The sequence below is a fragment of the Oncorhynchus keta genome, chromosome 7 (genome assembly GCF_023373465.1).
Source record: "Oncorhynchus keta strain PuntledgeMale-10-30-2019 chromosome 7, Oket_V2, whole genome shotgun sequence".
Taxonomy (NCBI): Eukaryota; Metazoa; Chordata; class Actinopteri; order Salmoniformes; family Salmonidae; genus Oncorhynchus; species Oncorhynchus keta.
The window spans coordinates 41778896-41793664 of NC_068427.1; the positions used below are offsets into that span (position 1 = coordinate 41778896).

Genomic DNA, 14769 nt, shown 5'->3' on the forward strand with positions numbered 1-14769 from the left:
GAACAGCGCAAATTAATGTAAAATGTAAACAAAGATGTATCAAAATCCAACCGTGATTTGGGGGAAGACTGGACTGAGAAGGTGTGGCTGCAGCCTAGATAAAACCCATAACCTTAAGTTATTACACGCATCAACCAAACAAAACCACAGAACATGTCCAACTGAGCCTTAGTCACACTAAATCTACCTGCTTGTGTGGGGGCAGGTTCCTTTTGTTAAAGTAATTTCTCAAGGAGTCAAAGATCTTCTGCTCAAAGGCCACTATGAAAATGATTTTGATGCTGGATGAGGTCATCTGTGACGTGTGGCTCTCCAGTCCTTTTAGAATGGCCTTGATGCAATCTTTGGGTTCAATGCCACCTTTCCCTAAAGCATAAGACATCAGCATCCAAAGTGATAAATAGATCATTTGAAACCAATAAATATATTGATTAATCAATACAAGTGACACCGGAATGGATCTTTTAGTTTTATACTACAGTTCAGTTGAATCACCTGTGCCAATAGTAGGGATGGACACTGTGGCTGCATTCTGGCTCTCACACAGCTGAAGGACCTTCTCTATGGAGGTGATGATACCTGCAGAATTCTTGGGCCCAACCATCTGAGCTATGTTTTTACAGTTTAGGTTCCCACCACAAGTGAGCACAACACCATCGGCCTTCAGCTTACCTGGGGAGATTGGGACACAAAGTAAATTCTACACACCTCAATGCACTTTCATTTCTTGACAAATAAAGACTTAATAAAATAATACTCAACCAATTATTTTGCATTCATCTGCTACAGATTTCCCAGCCGCTTGAAGGATGGCTCCAGAAACCCCTGTCAAGTATGAGATATGTTAAAGAGCAACAATCAAAAAAACTACTTTTCTGGTTGAAAATGACCTTTGTGGAAACATTTATTCTGATTTTTTCCCCAATGCAAAACATGAAGCAGACCAAAATGTGTTCCTTTAAAAACCTGCCCTATTTAAAATGTTGTGTGCTTTAGCTTGGAAAATAAATACATGTGACACTGGATGACATCATAATGTTTGTTTGTTTGAAACATCAGGGCTGTTTTCCTAACAAAGTCAAATTTTATTTGTGTTTTGTTTCTTTGCCACGATCCTAACGAGTATTGCGATACTGGTATCATCCCGGCCCTAGATGTTATTAGGGGAAAAAAGGGTATGTCACGGAATGAAGGGTACGTAAATGTTTTCCTTGGATTGGGTTTATTTCAATCCTGCCCACATGCCCACAGCCGGCAGCACACAAGTAATCACCAATTCGGAGTGGCAGTTGAACACGACTGATCATAATGCCCAGCACACTGACCATGAACAAATTGGTTTCATTTTGGATATCCCTACGGGGCTAGTTAGGGACCATCAGTAAATTACTCAGTGTACAGTTGAAGTCAGAAGTTTACATACACCTTAGCCAAATACATTTAAACTCAGTTTTTTACAATTCCTGACAATTTAATCCTAGTAAAAATTCCCTGTCTTAGGTCAGTTAGGATCACCACTTTATTTTAAGAATGTGAAATGTCAGAATAATAGTAGAGAGAATTATTTATTTGAACTTTTATTTCTTTCATCATATTCCTAGTGGATCAGAAGTTTACATACACTGAATTAGTATTTGGTAGCATTGCCTTTAAATGGTTTAACTTGGGTCAAACGTTTCGGGTAGCCTTCCACAAGCTTTCCACAATAAGTTGGATGAATTTTGGCCCATTCCTCCTGACAGAGCTGGTGTAACTGAGTCAGGTTTTGTAGGCTCACACACACTTTTTCAGTCCTGCCCACACATTTTCTATGGGACTGAGGTCGGGGCGTTGTGGTGGCCACTCCAATACCTTGACTTGTTGTCCTTAAGCCATTTTGCCACAACTTTGGAAGTATGCTTGGGGTCATTGTCCATTTGGAAGACCCATTTGCGACCAAGCTTTAACTTCCTGACTGTCTTGAGATGTTGCTTCAATATATCCACATAATTGTCCTACCTCATGAAGCCATCTATTTTGTGAAGTGCACCAGTCCCTCCTGCAGCAAATCACCCCCACAACATGATGCTGCTTCCCCCGTGCTTCATGGTTGGGATGGTGTTCTTCGGCTTGCAAGCATACCCCTTTTTCCTCCAAACATAACAATGGTCATTATGGCCACAGTTCTATTTGGTCATTATTGTCAGGATTTGGCCAGGGTTGTTCCGGTTTTTGGTCACTAGATGCCCCCATTGTGCCTTTTGACCTTTTTGTTTTCCCTTGATCCCCATTATTATTTGCACCTGTGCCTCGTTTCCCCTGATTGTATTTAAACCCTTTGTTTTCCTCAGTCCTTTGCTCTGTGTTTGTATGTTAGCACCCAGCCCTAGTTCTCTGTGAACTCTTGTTGATCCCTGTGGACTCGCTTGTGGAATTCTGTTTTTTGTTCTTGTTTGTTTTTTGAGTATTTTTTGAGGCTTTTTGTGCTATACCTTCCACCTTGTGGATTTACCTTTTTGTCTTGGAGGATTACCTTTGTTCTTGTGGAATTCCTTTTGAGGTTGTGGAGTTACATGTTTTCCTGAAGAACTTCACTTTTTACTTCATTAAATACACTGTCTCAAGTACTGCTGTGTCTGCCTCATCTTCTGGGTTCTGCCAACTATTCGTGGCTCAGTTGGTTAAGTGACTGGTTCTCACTCCGGAGACCCGGGTTCGTAACCGGGTCCTGACAATTATGGCCACAGTTCTATTTTTGTTTCATCAGACCAGAGGACATTGTCCCCATGTGCAGTTGCAAATTGTAGTCTGGCCTTTATGGTGGTTTTGGAGCAGTGGCTTCTACCTTGCTTAGCAGCTTTTCAGGTTATGTCGATATAGGACTCGTTTTATTGTGGATATAGATACTTTTGTACCTGTTTCCTCCAGCATCTTCACAAGGTCCTTTGCTGTTGTTGTGGGATTGATTTGCACTTTTCTCACAAGTACGTTAATCTCCAGGAGACACAACAAGTCTCCTTCCTGAGCGGTATGACGGCTGCGTGGTCCCATGGTTTATACTTGAGTACTATTGTTTGTACAGGTGAACATGGTACCTTCAGGCGTTTGGAAATTGCTCCCAAGGATGAACCAAGGATGAACCCAAGGATTTTTTCCTGAGGTGATGGCTGATTTCTTTTGATTTTCCCATGATGTCAAGCAAAGAGGCACTGAGTTTGAAGGTAGGCCTTGAAATACATCCACAGGTACACCTCCAATTGACTCAAATTATGTCAATTAGAAGAATCAGAAGATTCTAAAGCCATGACATAATTTTCTGGAATTTTCCAAGCTGTTTAAAGGCACAATCAACTTAGTGTATGTAAACTTCTGACCCACTGGAATTATGATACAGTGAATTACAAGTGAAATAATCTGTTTGTAAACAATAGTTGGACATTTTTACTTGTGTCATGCACATAGTAGATGTCCTAACCAACTTGCCAAAACTATAGTTTGTTAATTAACAAGAAATTTGTGGTGGTTGCAAAACTAGTTTTAATGACTCCAACCTAAGTGTATGTAAACTTCTGACTTCAACTGTACATTGGACAATATTTGTACATTTCAATTGGTCCAAATTGCAATGACATTAACCTCAAACCAACAACTATTTGTAGAGCTTAATATACAAATATTGAAATAATTTAATGAGAAAACAAAAAAGGTGTGTGTAACATGAAAGTATTCTCCCATTTATATTGTGTAATATATTGACTAGCCCCACAGATAGGCTATCCAAAGTCAAACCAACTTTGCCAAAGTCGTGCACCGGCTGGCTGAAGCTAATTGGCGAAAGAAGTTTGCTAGCTAACCTAGGCTACTTCCAGACACAATACCTGGTTTTAAGTTATCTAGAAGGGTGATTGATTGTAACTGTGTACTGTTTTTGTCAGAGTGAATGTAGAAACTCTTCCCATGCGTGAACACATACAAGAGACCCAAATCTCTTTCTCAGGTGCGTTTCCTAATGAGGAAGATTGAAACCGAGGCTCAATCAGTAAGTTCAGCAACCCTCTAAAGACTTGTGACTAATCTGAACTAAAACCTAAAAGTCTAAATTGAGATAATTTGCCTAATTGTAAACATTGAAACTGACACTTACCAGAGTTCAGATCCAGATTTTGGTTGTTGGAATTCACTATGACATCCACTGTCTCTTTGGTGATGTCGCCCTTCTTCAGGATCACTGACACGCCACCTATAATCACTGTTAATAGAGGAGAGAAGTCTGAGTGAGGACACGGCATGCTATAGGTTTCCTGCAGTATTTATCTTTATGTTAACACAAAAATGTACGGTTGAAGGAAATAACCTTTGATGTCTGAACCTGGTTTATCCGCTAGGGGTGGTGGAGGTGTGTTATGTGAGGCGTTGGCTGCAGGGGGAGAAGTTGGAGTTGTGCCTTTTGCTGGTTTGCTGTTTTTTTGTTGATGACGATAACCCTGTTAAATTAAGCAGGACAAAAGAGGTTTCACTTTCAACAGGAATACTTGACCACATTTACAAATGCCACTGTACATTTCCTCTTCAATCACACACAAGAATGTACTGTGGTTTGACTTGGTATGTTAAATCTAAGGTAGAGCCGGGTGGCATTATAAACAAAAAAACCTGTCCAACTAGATCGACATGGAATGCTATGTGGAGAAGCAGAATTACCTTTCCTTCAATAGCTGATTGGAACTCCCCCACTAGCTTGGCATCAGAGTCGATCACAAATATACTCCTCAGTTGGGGGGGTTTCTGATCAGCGTTGATGAAATCTAGGATTCCCTTGATAACTGCTACACAGCTTTCTTTGACAGAAAAACCAAAGGTGCCATACCCCATCACTGGCATGCCTATGGAGACACACTTCATTTTTTCTGCTCCCAATAAACTGTCCCTGACAGCAGACTGCAGATAGACAATGTTGAGAGGTGTGGAAGCCTCCCCCAATACAGGAATGCCTGCATAGATGAGGTGTTTAGTTCCAAGGGTTCCTGGGTTGGACAAGACCACATCTCCCGCCTGTAGAGTTTGCCTTTCCTTCAGGAGCTTGTCACACACCTTCCTGATCTCAGGCCCACCCATCTGAAGGAATTGCTTGGCGATCTGAGTATCGAAGGCCAGGCTGCTGCTCAGAGGGCAGATCAGAGCATCTGCAGCATGTTGGGAGATGTTACCCTGACCCACGGTTAAAGTGACACACCCTTCTATGTCGTAGCTGTATTTCTGGCAGTGGGTAATCAATGGTGATAGGTAGAGCTTACACCCTAAATCCTTGGCCTTAGCCTGCAGAGCAACTCGGTTCTTCTCCAGGACTTTTGACTTGCCGGCTTCGGAGTATGTATACTTCTCTGTCGTTATTGTACTGACCTGCTGTTTAACTGCATCTAAGGCCTGTTTGATTTTATCCCTCGCTGCAGTGATCTTCAGGCAAGGGGATCCTTGTGTTTTGCATGGCAGTATAGTCACGCCAAGGGCCTTAATTTCAGGGACCTCTGAGAGTTTCATACAAGAGGCCACATACTGTACTTCCTGCACTGATTTGAGAGGGACGTCCACTGTTTCTGGCTTCTTGTTATCCAGGTATCCCCTTAACTTCCCTGACACATCTGCTACAACATTGGAGAATCCACAGACACCGATCTTCTCCTGTGAAACTGAGATGATGACATTGTGGTTGTTCTTGGTGGATTTGAGCTCCCCGTTGAGTCCGGCAAAGAACTGCAGCCATTGTTCGCCCTTTGTCACGTGGGTTTGGTCTGGTGTGAGTTTGATGACTTCCTCTTTGATGACCTCGTGTAGTTTGTCTTCAGCTCTCTGGATGTTAGTTCTATCTGCCAGGATCTGGATGGAATCATTACCAGGGAGGAACACAGACGATATGTTGTTCTGGGCAAAGTGGTTCTTCTCAATCTTCTTCAGGTCCACAGACTTTAGGAACTCCACCAGAGGCATTGATATCTCAAGGAGTTTGGCTTCAACTTTCCCCAGGGCCTCTTTCACGGCACCTTCTGCTGTGCTCACCTGGTTCTCCAAACCCTTTAGGCAGATGATAAAGCTTTCTTCATCTTTAGAAAACCCTACGTCCACTAGTTTACCAGAGACGAGATCACAAATGAAATCAAGCTTTTCCTTAGAGTCCAGTGGGATTTTTCTTAATACCGTGTTCCTCTCCCTCTCGAGCTCATCACTAGCATTTTTCACCATTTGCTCAATCTTCTCCACTAGGGTCTTCGCCTCATTCTGCACACACACCACCACTATCTCAGCACTGGTGCTCCTGTAAGAGATGCTAGCGCCAGGGGATTTGAGGCCAAGGCAACCGCTCTCGATCCTTTCCCAGGCCTCCACCTCTATGGGCAGCTGAACCTCTTTATATTTCTTTAGCAAGGCCAGAGCCTGTCTCCGGGCTTTCCTCTCCCATGTAGGGAACAATCTGAGCATGCCCAAAGACTCATTCTCCATGGTCATGTTCAGTTCCATCTGAGGGGGTTCTGTACTCATGTTGAAGGAAACTCTAGCATGGACCCTAAGGAGTCCAGTTGTAATTTCCTGCTTGCGGGTCTCATCATGGTTAATGAAGTCAAGGAGTTCCACACTGAGTGGAAGGGTCACTTCAGTGGGGATGTCTGGGAGGAGGGCTGTTTGTCCTGTCAAAGCCTTCTGCAGGCTGGAGTAGAACAGCTGAGCTATGAGGTCGACCCCACCAAAATGATGCTTGTGTTCTGCCACCTGATGGGCAACTGGAACAAGGAGAACAGGGGACAGAATGAATTACTACTGAATTGACTTAAAGACATCATCCATTTCTCCTGTTGGAAAGTGATATCCCAAGTAGGAATACAGTACAGTACACACAAAGGCAAAATTATACAGTGCCAGTCAAAAGTTTGAACTAACCTACTTATTCAAGGTTTTTAAAATATTTTTACTATTTTCTACATTGTAGAATTATAGTCAAGATATAAAAACTATGAAATAACACATATGGAATGATGTAGTAACCAAAAAAGTGTTAAACAAATATTTTATACTCTTCAAAGTAGTGTCATGATGTTGCCCTCTTTGAGTACAGCGAGCACCATCCCCCGCTCTCTGCTTCTACAACCAGACTGTCACGTTCTGACCCTAGTTCTTGTGTTATTTGTTTGTTTTAGTTGGTCAGGATGTAAGTTGGGTGGGAATTTTATGTTGGGTTGGTTTTCTGTGTTCGGCCTAGTATGGTTCTCAATCAGAGGCAGGTGTCGTTAGTTGTCTCTGATTGAGAATCATACTTTGGTAGCCCGGGTTTTACTGTTGTGCGGTGGGTGATTGTTTCTGTGTCTGTGTTTGTTCGCCACACGGTACTGTTTCGGTTTTGTTCACGTTTATTGTTTTGTATTCATTGAGTGTTCAGTTTATGTTTTATTAAACGATATGGACACTTACCACGCTGCGCATTGGTCCTCCGATCCTTCTCGCTACTCCTCCTTAGAAGAGGAGGAAAATCTTTACACAGACTGCTGTGGGCAGAGTGAGGTTGTAAATTCCTAAGGAAGACCCTGCCTCATGGACACAGTTATAGGGAGTAGTTTTTCATGGAGACAAAGGAAATCCTTCCACCTCACAGAACTTGAGGTACGAACAAATTTCATGTTCCAGAGAAAGTGTAAAAGATCGGTGAAGAATCCAGCTACGAACTGGTCCGTTTGTCACAACTTGGGAAGCTCAAGAGAGACGGTGTGGCCACATTACCATACCGCTGTTTATATAATAGCCTCAGATATGAGGTTTACATCTAATTGTTGTATAAGATGAATGAGTGAGGATGATACCGTTTGAATAATGGTGTAATATGATTGTGGACTGTTTAATGAAGAAAAATACGATTCCCTTGTGATATGAACTAAATCAGAGGACTGCCCCTGAGCCCAGTTAGGGCCAGACATCCTGAGACAGCCCTCTTCTGCCATTCTGAATAAAACCCCACTTTGAGAAATTATCAGTAGACCATGTTTGTCTCCATTAGGAGGGGGACTAAAGGTTGCAGACCATTGCTGAATCTTTCAACCATACCACGTGGTTAAACTCAGACTATCGATACCGACAGAATCAGAACAAGTCTTTGATTACTAGTCTGCAGCTAGGAATTCGGCATCACTGAACGCGAAGAACGACAACAGCTGAAACATCCATTCTATAATGAATGTCAATCTGAACAATCCCCTTTAACCACAACCGGGAGAGAGACGGACAATCCTACAAAAGAAAGACTTCACCAGCGATCAAGACGACACACTGAGCGTAAATATATTGATTGATTGCAATTGTTCCCGACTGAGTGAGCGTTCATGTGTAAGGATTAGCATTTCAATTGTTATAGTTATTAACTCTGTAGTGACTTCTTAGTCTACTACCCCATTGCCCCTTTGTCTAACAAGCTGCCATGCCTGCCGGTTCAGCCCACTAGGGCACATTCTAACATTTCATGTCACCATATTTACTGTTTGTTTATGCATTTCTGTGATTACTTAGTTAGTAATAAATAAATGATTTAAGACAATTGACCTATGGATGACTCATAGTGGAGACTGGATTCGTGCAGATAACCAACAATTTACGACGTTTGGAATGAGACTAACGTGAGGTAAAATAAATAAATCATTAATCAGAAGACTATTGATCAGATATGAAAATATCTGAAAGGTTATATTGGGAAATTATAATTTTGTAATCTGAATACTTTCCTTGGTGCCCCTATTTCCTAGTGAATTACAGTTACACGATTAATTACTTTGATCGTGTTAAACTAATTTCAGGGAATCTTTGATAAAACTGTCTTCAATTTAATGATAGTAAAGACAGGACAGTAGCCACCCTTTGCCTTGATGACAGCTTTGCACACTCTTGGCATTTTCTCAATCAGCCTAACCTGGAATGCTTTTCCAACAGTCTTGAAGGAGTTCACACATATACTGAACTTGTTGGCTGCTTTTCCTTCACTCTGCGGTCCAACTCATCTCAAACCATCTCAATTCAGTTGAGGTCGGGTGATTGTGGAAGCCAGGTCATCTCATGTAGCACATCACTCTACTTCTTGGTCAAATGGCCCTTACACAGCCTGGACGTGTTAGGTCATTGTCTCGTTGAAAAACAAATGATAGTCCCACTAAGCGCAAACCAGATGGGATGGCGTATCGCTGCAGAGTGCTGTGGTAGCCATGCTGGTTAAGTGTGCCTTGAATTCAAAATAAATCATGTGTCACCAGAAAAGCCCCCCCCCCCACACACCATCAAACTACCCCCTCCATGCTTCACTTTGGAAACAACACATGCTGAGATCATCCGTTCACCTACTCTGCATTTCACAATGACACAGCGGTTGGAACCACATTTGGACTCCTCAGACCAAAGGACACATTTCCACTGGTCTAATGTCCATTGCTTGTGTTTCTTGGCCCAAGCAAGTCTCTTCTTGTAATTGGTGTACTTGCAGCAATTCGACCATGAAGGCCTGATTCACGCAGTCTTCTTTAAACAATTGATGTTTAGATGTGTCTGTTACTTGAACTCTGAAGAATTTATTTGGGCTGCAATTTCTGAAGCCGGTAACTCTGAACTTCTCATCTGCAGCAGAGGTAACTCTGGGTCTTCCTTTCCTGTGGCGGTCCTCATGAGAGACAGTTTCATCATAGCGCTTGATGGTTTTTGCGACTGCAATTGAAGAAACTTTAAAAGCTCTTGAAATTCTGCAGATTGACTGACCTTCGTGTCTGAAAGTAATGATGGACTGTCATTTGTCTTTGCTTATTTGAGCTGTACATGCCATAATATGGACTTGGTCTTTTACCAAATAGGGCTATCTTCTGTACACCACCCTTACCTTGTCACAACACAACTCAAACACATTAAGAGTGAAAGAAATTTCACAAATTAACAAGGCACATCTCTTAATTGAAATGCATTCCAGGTGACTACCTCATGAAGCTGGTTGAGAGAATGCCAAGATACTGCAAAGCTGTCATCAAGGCAAAGGGTGGCTACTTTGAAGAATATAAACTATAAAATATATTTAGATTTGTTTAACACTTTTTTGGTTACTACATGATTCCATACAGTTGAAGTCGGAAGTTTACATACACTTAGGTTGAGTCATAAACTCATTTTTCAACCACTCCACAAATGTCTTGTTAACAAACTATAGTTTTGGCAAGTTGGTTAGGTCATAACTACTTTGTGCATGACACAAGTAATTTTTCCAACAATTGCTTACAGACAGATTATTTCACTTATAATTCACTGTATCACAATTCCAGTGGGTCAGAAGTTTACATACACAAAGTTGACTGTGCCTAACAGCTTGGAAAATTCCAGAAAAGGATGTCATGGCTTTAGAAACTTCTGATAGGCTAATTGACATAATTTGAGTCAATTGGAGGTGTACCTGTGGATGTATTTCAAGGCCTACCTTCAAACTCAGTGCCTCCTTGCTTGACATCATGGGAAAATCAAAAGAAATCAGCCAAGACATCAGAAAAAAAATTATACACCTCCACAAGTCTGGTTCATCCTTGGGAGAAATTTCCAAATGCCTGAAGGTACCACGTTCATCTGTTTAAACAATAGTACGCAAGTATCAACACCATGGGACCACGCAGTCATCATACTGCTCAGGAAGGAGATACGTTCTGTCTCCTGGAGATGAACGTACTTTGGTGCGAAAAGTGCAAATCAATCCCAGAACAACAGCAAAGGACCTTGTGAAGATGCTGGAGGACACAGGTACAAAAGTATCTATATCCACAGTAAAATTAGTAATATATTGACATAACCTGAAAGGCTGCTCAGCAAGGAAGAAGCCACTGCTCCAAAACCGCCATAAAAATAAAAATAACAGACTATGGTTTGCAACTACACATGGGGACAAAGATCGTACTTTTTGGAGAAACCGTGAAGCACGTGGGTGGCAGCATCATGTTGTGGGGGTGCTTTGCTGCAGGAGGGACTGGTGCATTTAACATAAGGTAGGAAAATTATGTGGATATATTGAAGCAACATCTCAAGACAACAGTCAGGAAGTTAAAGCTTGGTCGCAAATGGGTCTTCCAAATGGACAATGACCCCAAGCATACTTTCAAAGTTGTGGCAAAATGGCTTAAGGACAACAAAGTCAAGGTGTTGGCAGTGGCCATCACAAAGCCCTGACCTCAATCATATAGAAAATGTGTGGGCATAACTGTAAAAGCGTGTGCAAGCAAGGAGGCCTACAAAACCTGACTCAGTTACACCAGCTCTGTCAGGAGAAATGGGACAAAATTCACCCAACTTATTGTGGGAAGCTTGTGGAAGGCAAACCAAAACATTTGACCCAAGATAAACAATTTAAAGGCAATGCTACCAAATACTAATTGAGTATGTAAACTTCTGACCTACTGGGAATGTGATGAAAGAAATAAAAGCTGAAATGAATCATTGTATGTACTATTACTCTAACATTTCACATTCTAAAATAAAGTGGTGATCCTAACTGACCTAAGACTGGGGATTTTTACTTGCATTAAATATCAGGAATTGTGAACAACTGAGTTTAAATGTATTTGGCTAAGGTGTATGTAAACTTCCAACATCAACTGTATGTGTTATTTCATAGCTCTGACGTCTTCACTATTATTCTACATTGTAGAAAATAGTAAAAATAAAGAAAAACCCTGGAAAGAGTAGGTGTGTTCAAACGTTTGACTGGTATTCTATATGTTTTGAGCAAAATTGTTTTTAAGACAACTTCCATCTTCAAGGAGTAGGTCTGATGGTCAGATGTCATGTCATCAGTCTCCCTCCTCGCTTGAGGAACAATAGTAGTAGTAGTAGTAGTAGTAGCTGTTTTTTAAATATTTTTTTTATTTTGTTATACTCTTGTGAATTCAATGATTTTTACTAGATTACTTGTAGTTTTTCATGTTGTCTGTCTGTAATTTTTTGTAATGACTCGGTGATGCCTATCTTGGCCAGGATGCTCTTGAAAAAGAGATTTTAACCTCAATGAGCCCTTCCTTGTTAAATGAAATAAATAAAATAGGAGCAATAGAGAACAGAAGAAAGTCCTCCCTCACTTGTGCCATTTCATATCATACTGTGACCACCTAGAGGGACAACTTCCGGTGAAACTGGAGGGCACGCAATTCAAATAAATAATCATAAAAATTATGGATATTAAACATTTAGGTGCATACAAGTGTCTTATATCGGTTGAAAGCTTAAATTCTTGTTAATCTAACTGCACGACGCAATTTACAGTAGCCATTACAGCTAAAGCATGCCATGTGATTGTTTGAGGACGGCGCCCCACATCAAAATATTTTTCCACCGGCACAGGTTTCATAAATTCACAAATAGCGATTTAAATATTCACTTACTTTTTGAAAATCTTCCTCCTATTTGTCATCCAAAGGGTCCCAGCTATAACATGTGGTGTCATTTTGTTAGATAAAATCCTTCTTTATATCCTAAAAAGTCTGTTTAGTTGGCGATCTGAGTAATCCACTTGTTCAACGTGCAGAGAAAGGAATCTGAAAATATACCGCTAAACTTTGTTTCAACAACAGCAGGTGCGTCTTGTCTTCATCGCGGGCCCAAACACAAATTTCCCTCTACTAAAACTCATATTTCTTATTCGTTCTGGAAGTTACAAGCCTGAAACCTTGAACATAGATGGCTGACACCCTGTGGATGCCATGGGAATTGCATCCTGGGAGCTAGAATTCAGTATGCCCCTATACTTTCCATTGTAAGTGCATGGGCTCTCAACAAAAAAAAATTCTGGTTGGTTTTTCTTTGGATTTTCTCCTACCATATCTATTGTGTTATAGTCTCCTATATTATATTAACATTTCTACAAACTTCAAAGTTCTTTATTTCTAATAGTACCTATTGTATGAATATCTTAGCTTCAGGGCCTAAGCCACTGGCAGTTTACTCTGGGCACGTCAGTCAGGCAGAAATTGTGAAAAAAAGGAGGCCTTTAAGTAAATCAGGTGTTTAAATTAGGTGAAAATGAGACTGGAGGAGGACTTGAACACTATATTGTATTTCCAAGGTCATCAATTGTAACTGTTTGGAAATACCAGGATAGCACACGGAGGTAATGCATTACGCTTTGAAATGCACAATATACAATGTGCATGTACAACTATTGATACAACTGTAGGCCTACACACATCATTTATAGAGCATAATGTCATTGAAAAGGGCCCTACCATGACAGTCTTCAAAGGTGATGACCATGCTCTTGCCATTTGTAACCCAAATCTGGGACCTGATAGCCCCTCCTTTGCTCCTCCTGCTGGAGAAGTAGAGATTCAGGGCCTCCTCCACCTCTCCTTTGAATTGGCTCATGTCCCCCTGGACAAGGACAGAGTCTGTCAGCTCTAAACGGCAAGCCCCAATCTCCATGCCCTGGAACTTCTTTGACAAGCATTTCCTAAGGAAGGACTTGATGTCTGCGGAACATGGATAGTTAGATTGATAGTTAGATTAGTGTTGTATTTCGCTGTTTAGTCATGCAACATAATTGAATGATGTAATAGTGATATGGTGTAATAGTGATATGGTGTAACAGTGATATGGTGTAACAGTGATATGAGGTAATAGTGATATGAGGTAATAGTGATATGGTGTAACAGTGATATGGTGTAACAGTGATATGGTGTAACAGTGATATGGTGTAACAGTGATATGGTGTAACAGTGATATATATGGTGTATACATATTTATGATGTATCTGTGGACCTACCAATGTCCTGTTTGAAGGTGACCACTACTCTTTCTCCATCGTCAAGGGTCTCCCAGACATGTTCAGCACCTTGGCTGCAGCTGCCGATGTATAGAGAGACAATGTCGTACTTGCAGGTCTCGTTGAACCCAGTCAGGATGAAGCGTCTTTTGTCCAGTTTCCCTTCACCAGCTGTCTCATTGTACACCTCCACAGAAATGCCATACTGATGCTCCTTCTTGGCAAGGACTTTCTCTGCATCTGACAGAAGGTAGTCGGAACAGTATTTATTGGTGGGCATGAATGATCAAGCAGACTCAAGAAATTCACTCATGTAAATGTTCACTTGATGATATAAGTAGATGACACATCACAATGTGATCACGTCACAATGTCATCACATGTCAAAGTGTCACAAATTATCTGAGATACAAAGACTCACTGAAAACAAAAATCAACATATACTTTCAAATAGCAGCCATTGTGTTCTAGTGACCGAGAAGGAATCATTTCCTTATGAGCCCTATTCCCAGCTGAGATGACTAATGGTATTTTACAGTCAAAGGAATGAAACCTCTGAATGATACACAAGTGTCATAGTTGATCTAATTAGTGCTTATCCTGACAGGTACAAAGTTGAACTGTCCACTGAAAGCAATACAAGTTAACAACTCCCACATACAGTAAATCCACAATATAATATTAATTTGAAGAAAGAACATTTGAATTAGATGAGTCTATGGGAAAACACTACTTACCTGACTGACAGGACAGTTTAAGGACCCATCTATTCTTTCCATGTCTTGTAATGCTGACCTCTCCTTCCTCTGAAGCAAACTGCTCAAAATACAAGTTAAGGACCTCCTTTTCACATTCCTTGGTTGTTCTGACAAGTAGTAATTTTATGTCATTATCCGTCACTGAATCTGAATAATAAACAGACACACAGAATGAACATTACTGTGATTTCCCTATTGATTTAATATCTTATTAAAGTGTCAATATTTAAACTT

At 40.9% G+C, this 14769-nt stretch overlaps 1 protein-coding gene across 2 annotated transcripts in view; it reads right to left on the reverse strand.

The window, feature by feature from the left end:
* Nucleotides 1-14769, reverse strand: part of parp14rs3 (poly(ADP-ribose) polymerase family member 14-related sequence 3) — a 36562-nt gene that overhangs the window by 19528 nt on the left and 2265 nt on the right. The window contains exons 4-13 of one of the 2 annotated variants that reach the window (XM_035774109.2): nt 14515-14682; nt 13778-14017; nt 13242-13484; nt 4681-6752; nt 4349-4463; nt 4124-4228; nt 763-825; nt 496-672; nt 188-366; nt 52-94 (exon numbers count right to left, since the gene is read on the reverse strand). In XM_035774109.2, coding sequence (XP_035630002.1) covers nt 52-94; nt 188-366; nt 496-672; nt 763-825; nt 4124-4228; nt 4349-4463; nt 4681-6752; nt 13242-13484; nt 13778-14017; nt 14515-14682 — 3405 coding nt within the window. Of the gene's footprint in view, nt 1-51; nt 95-187; nt 367-495; nt 673-762; nt 826-4123; nt 4229-4333; nt 4464-4680; nt 6753-13241; nt 13485-13777; nt 14018-14514; nt 14683-14769 lie in introns of both variants that reach the window. The other variant, XM_035774108.2, reaches the window with a different exon arrangement.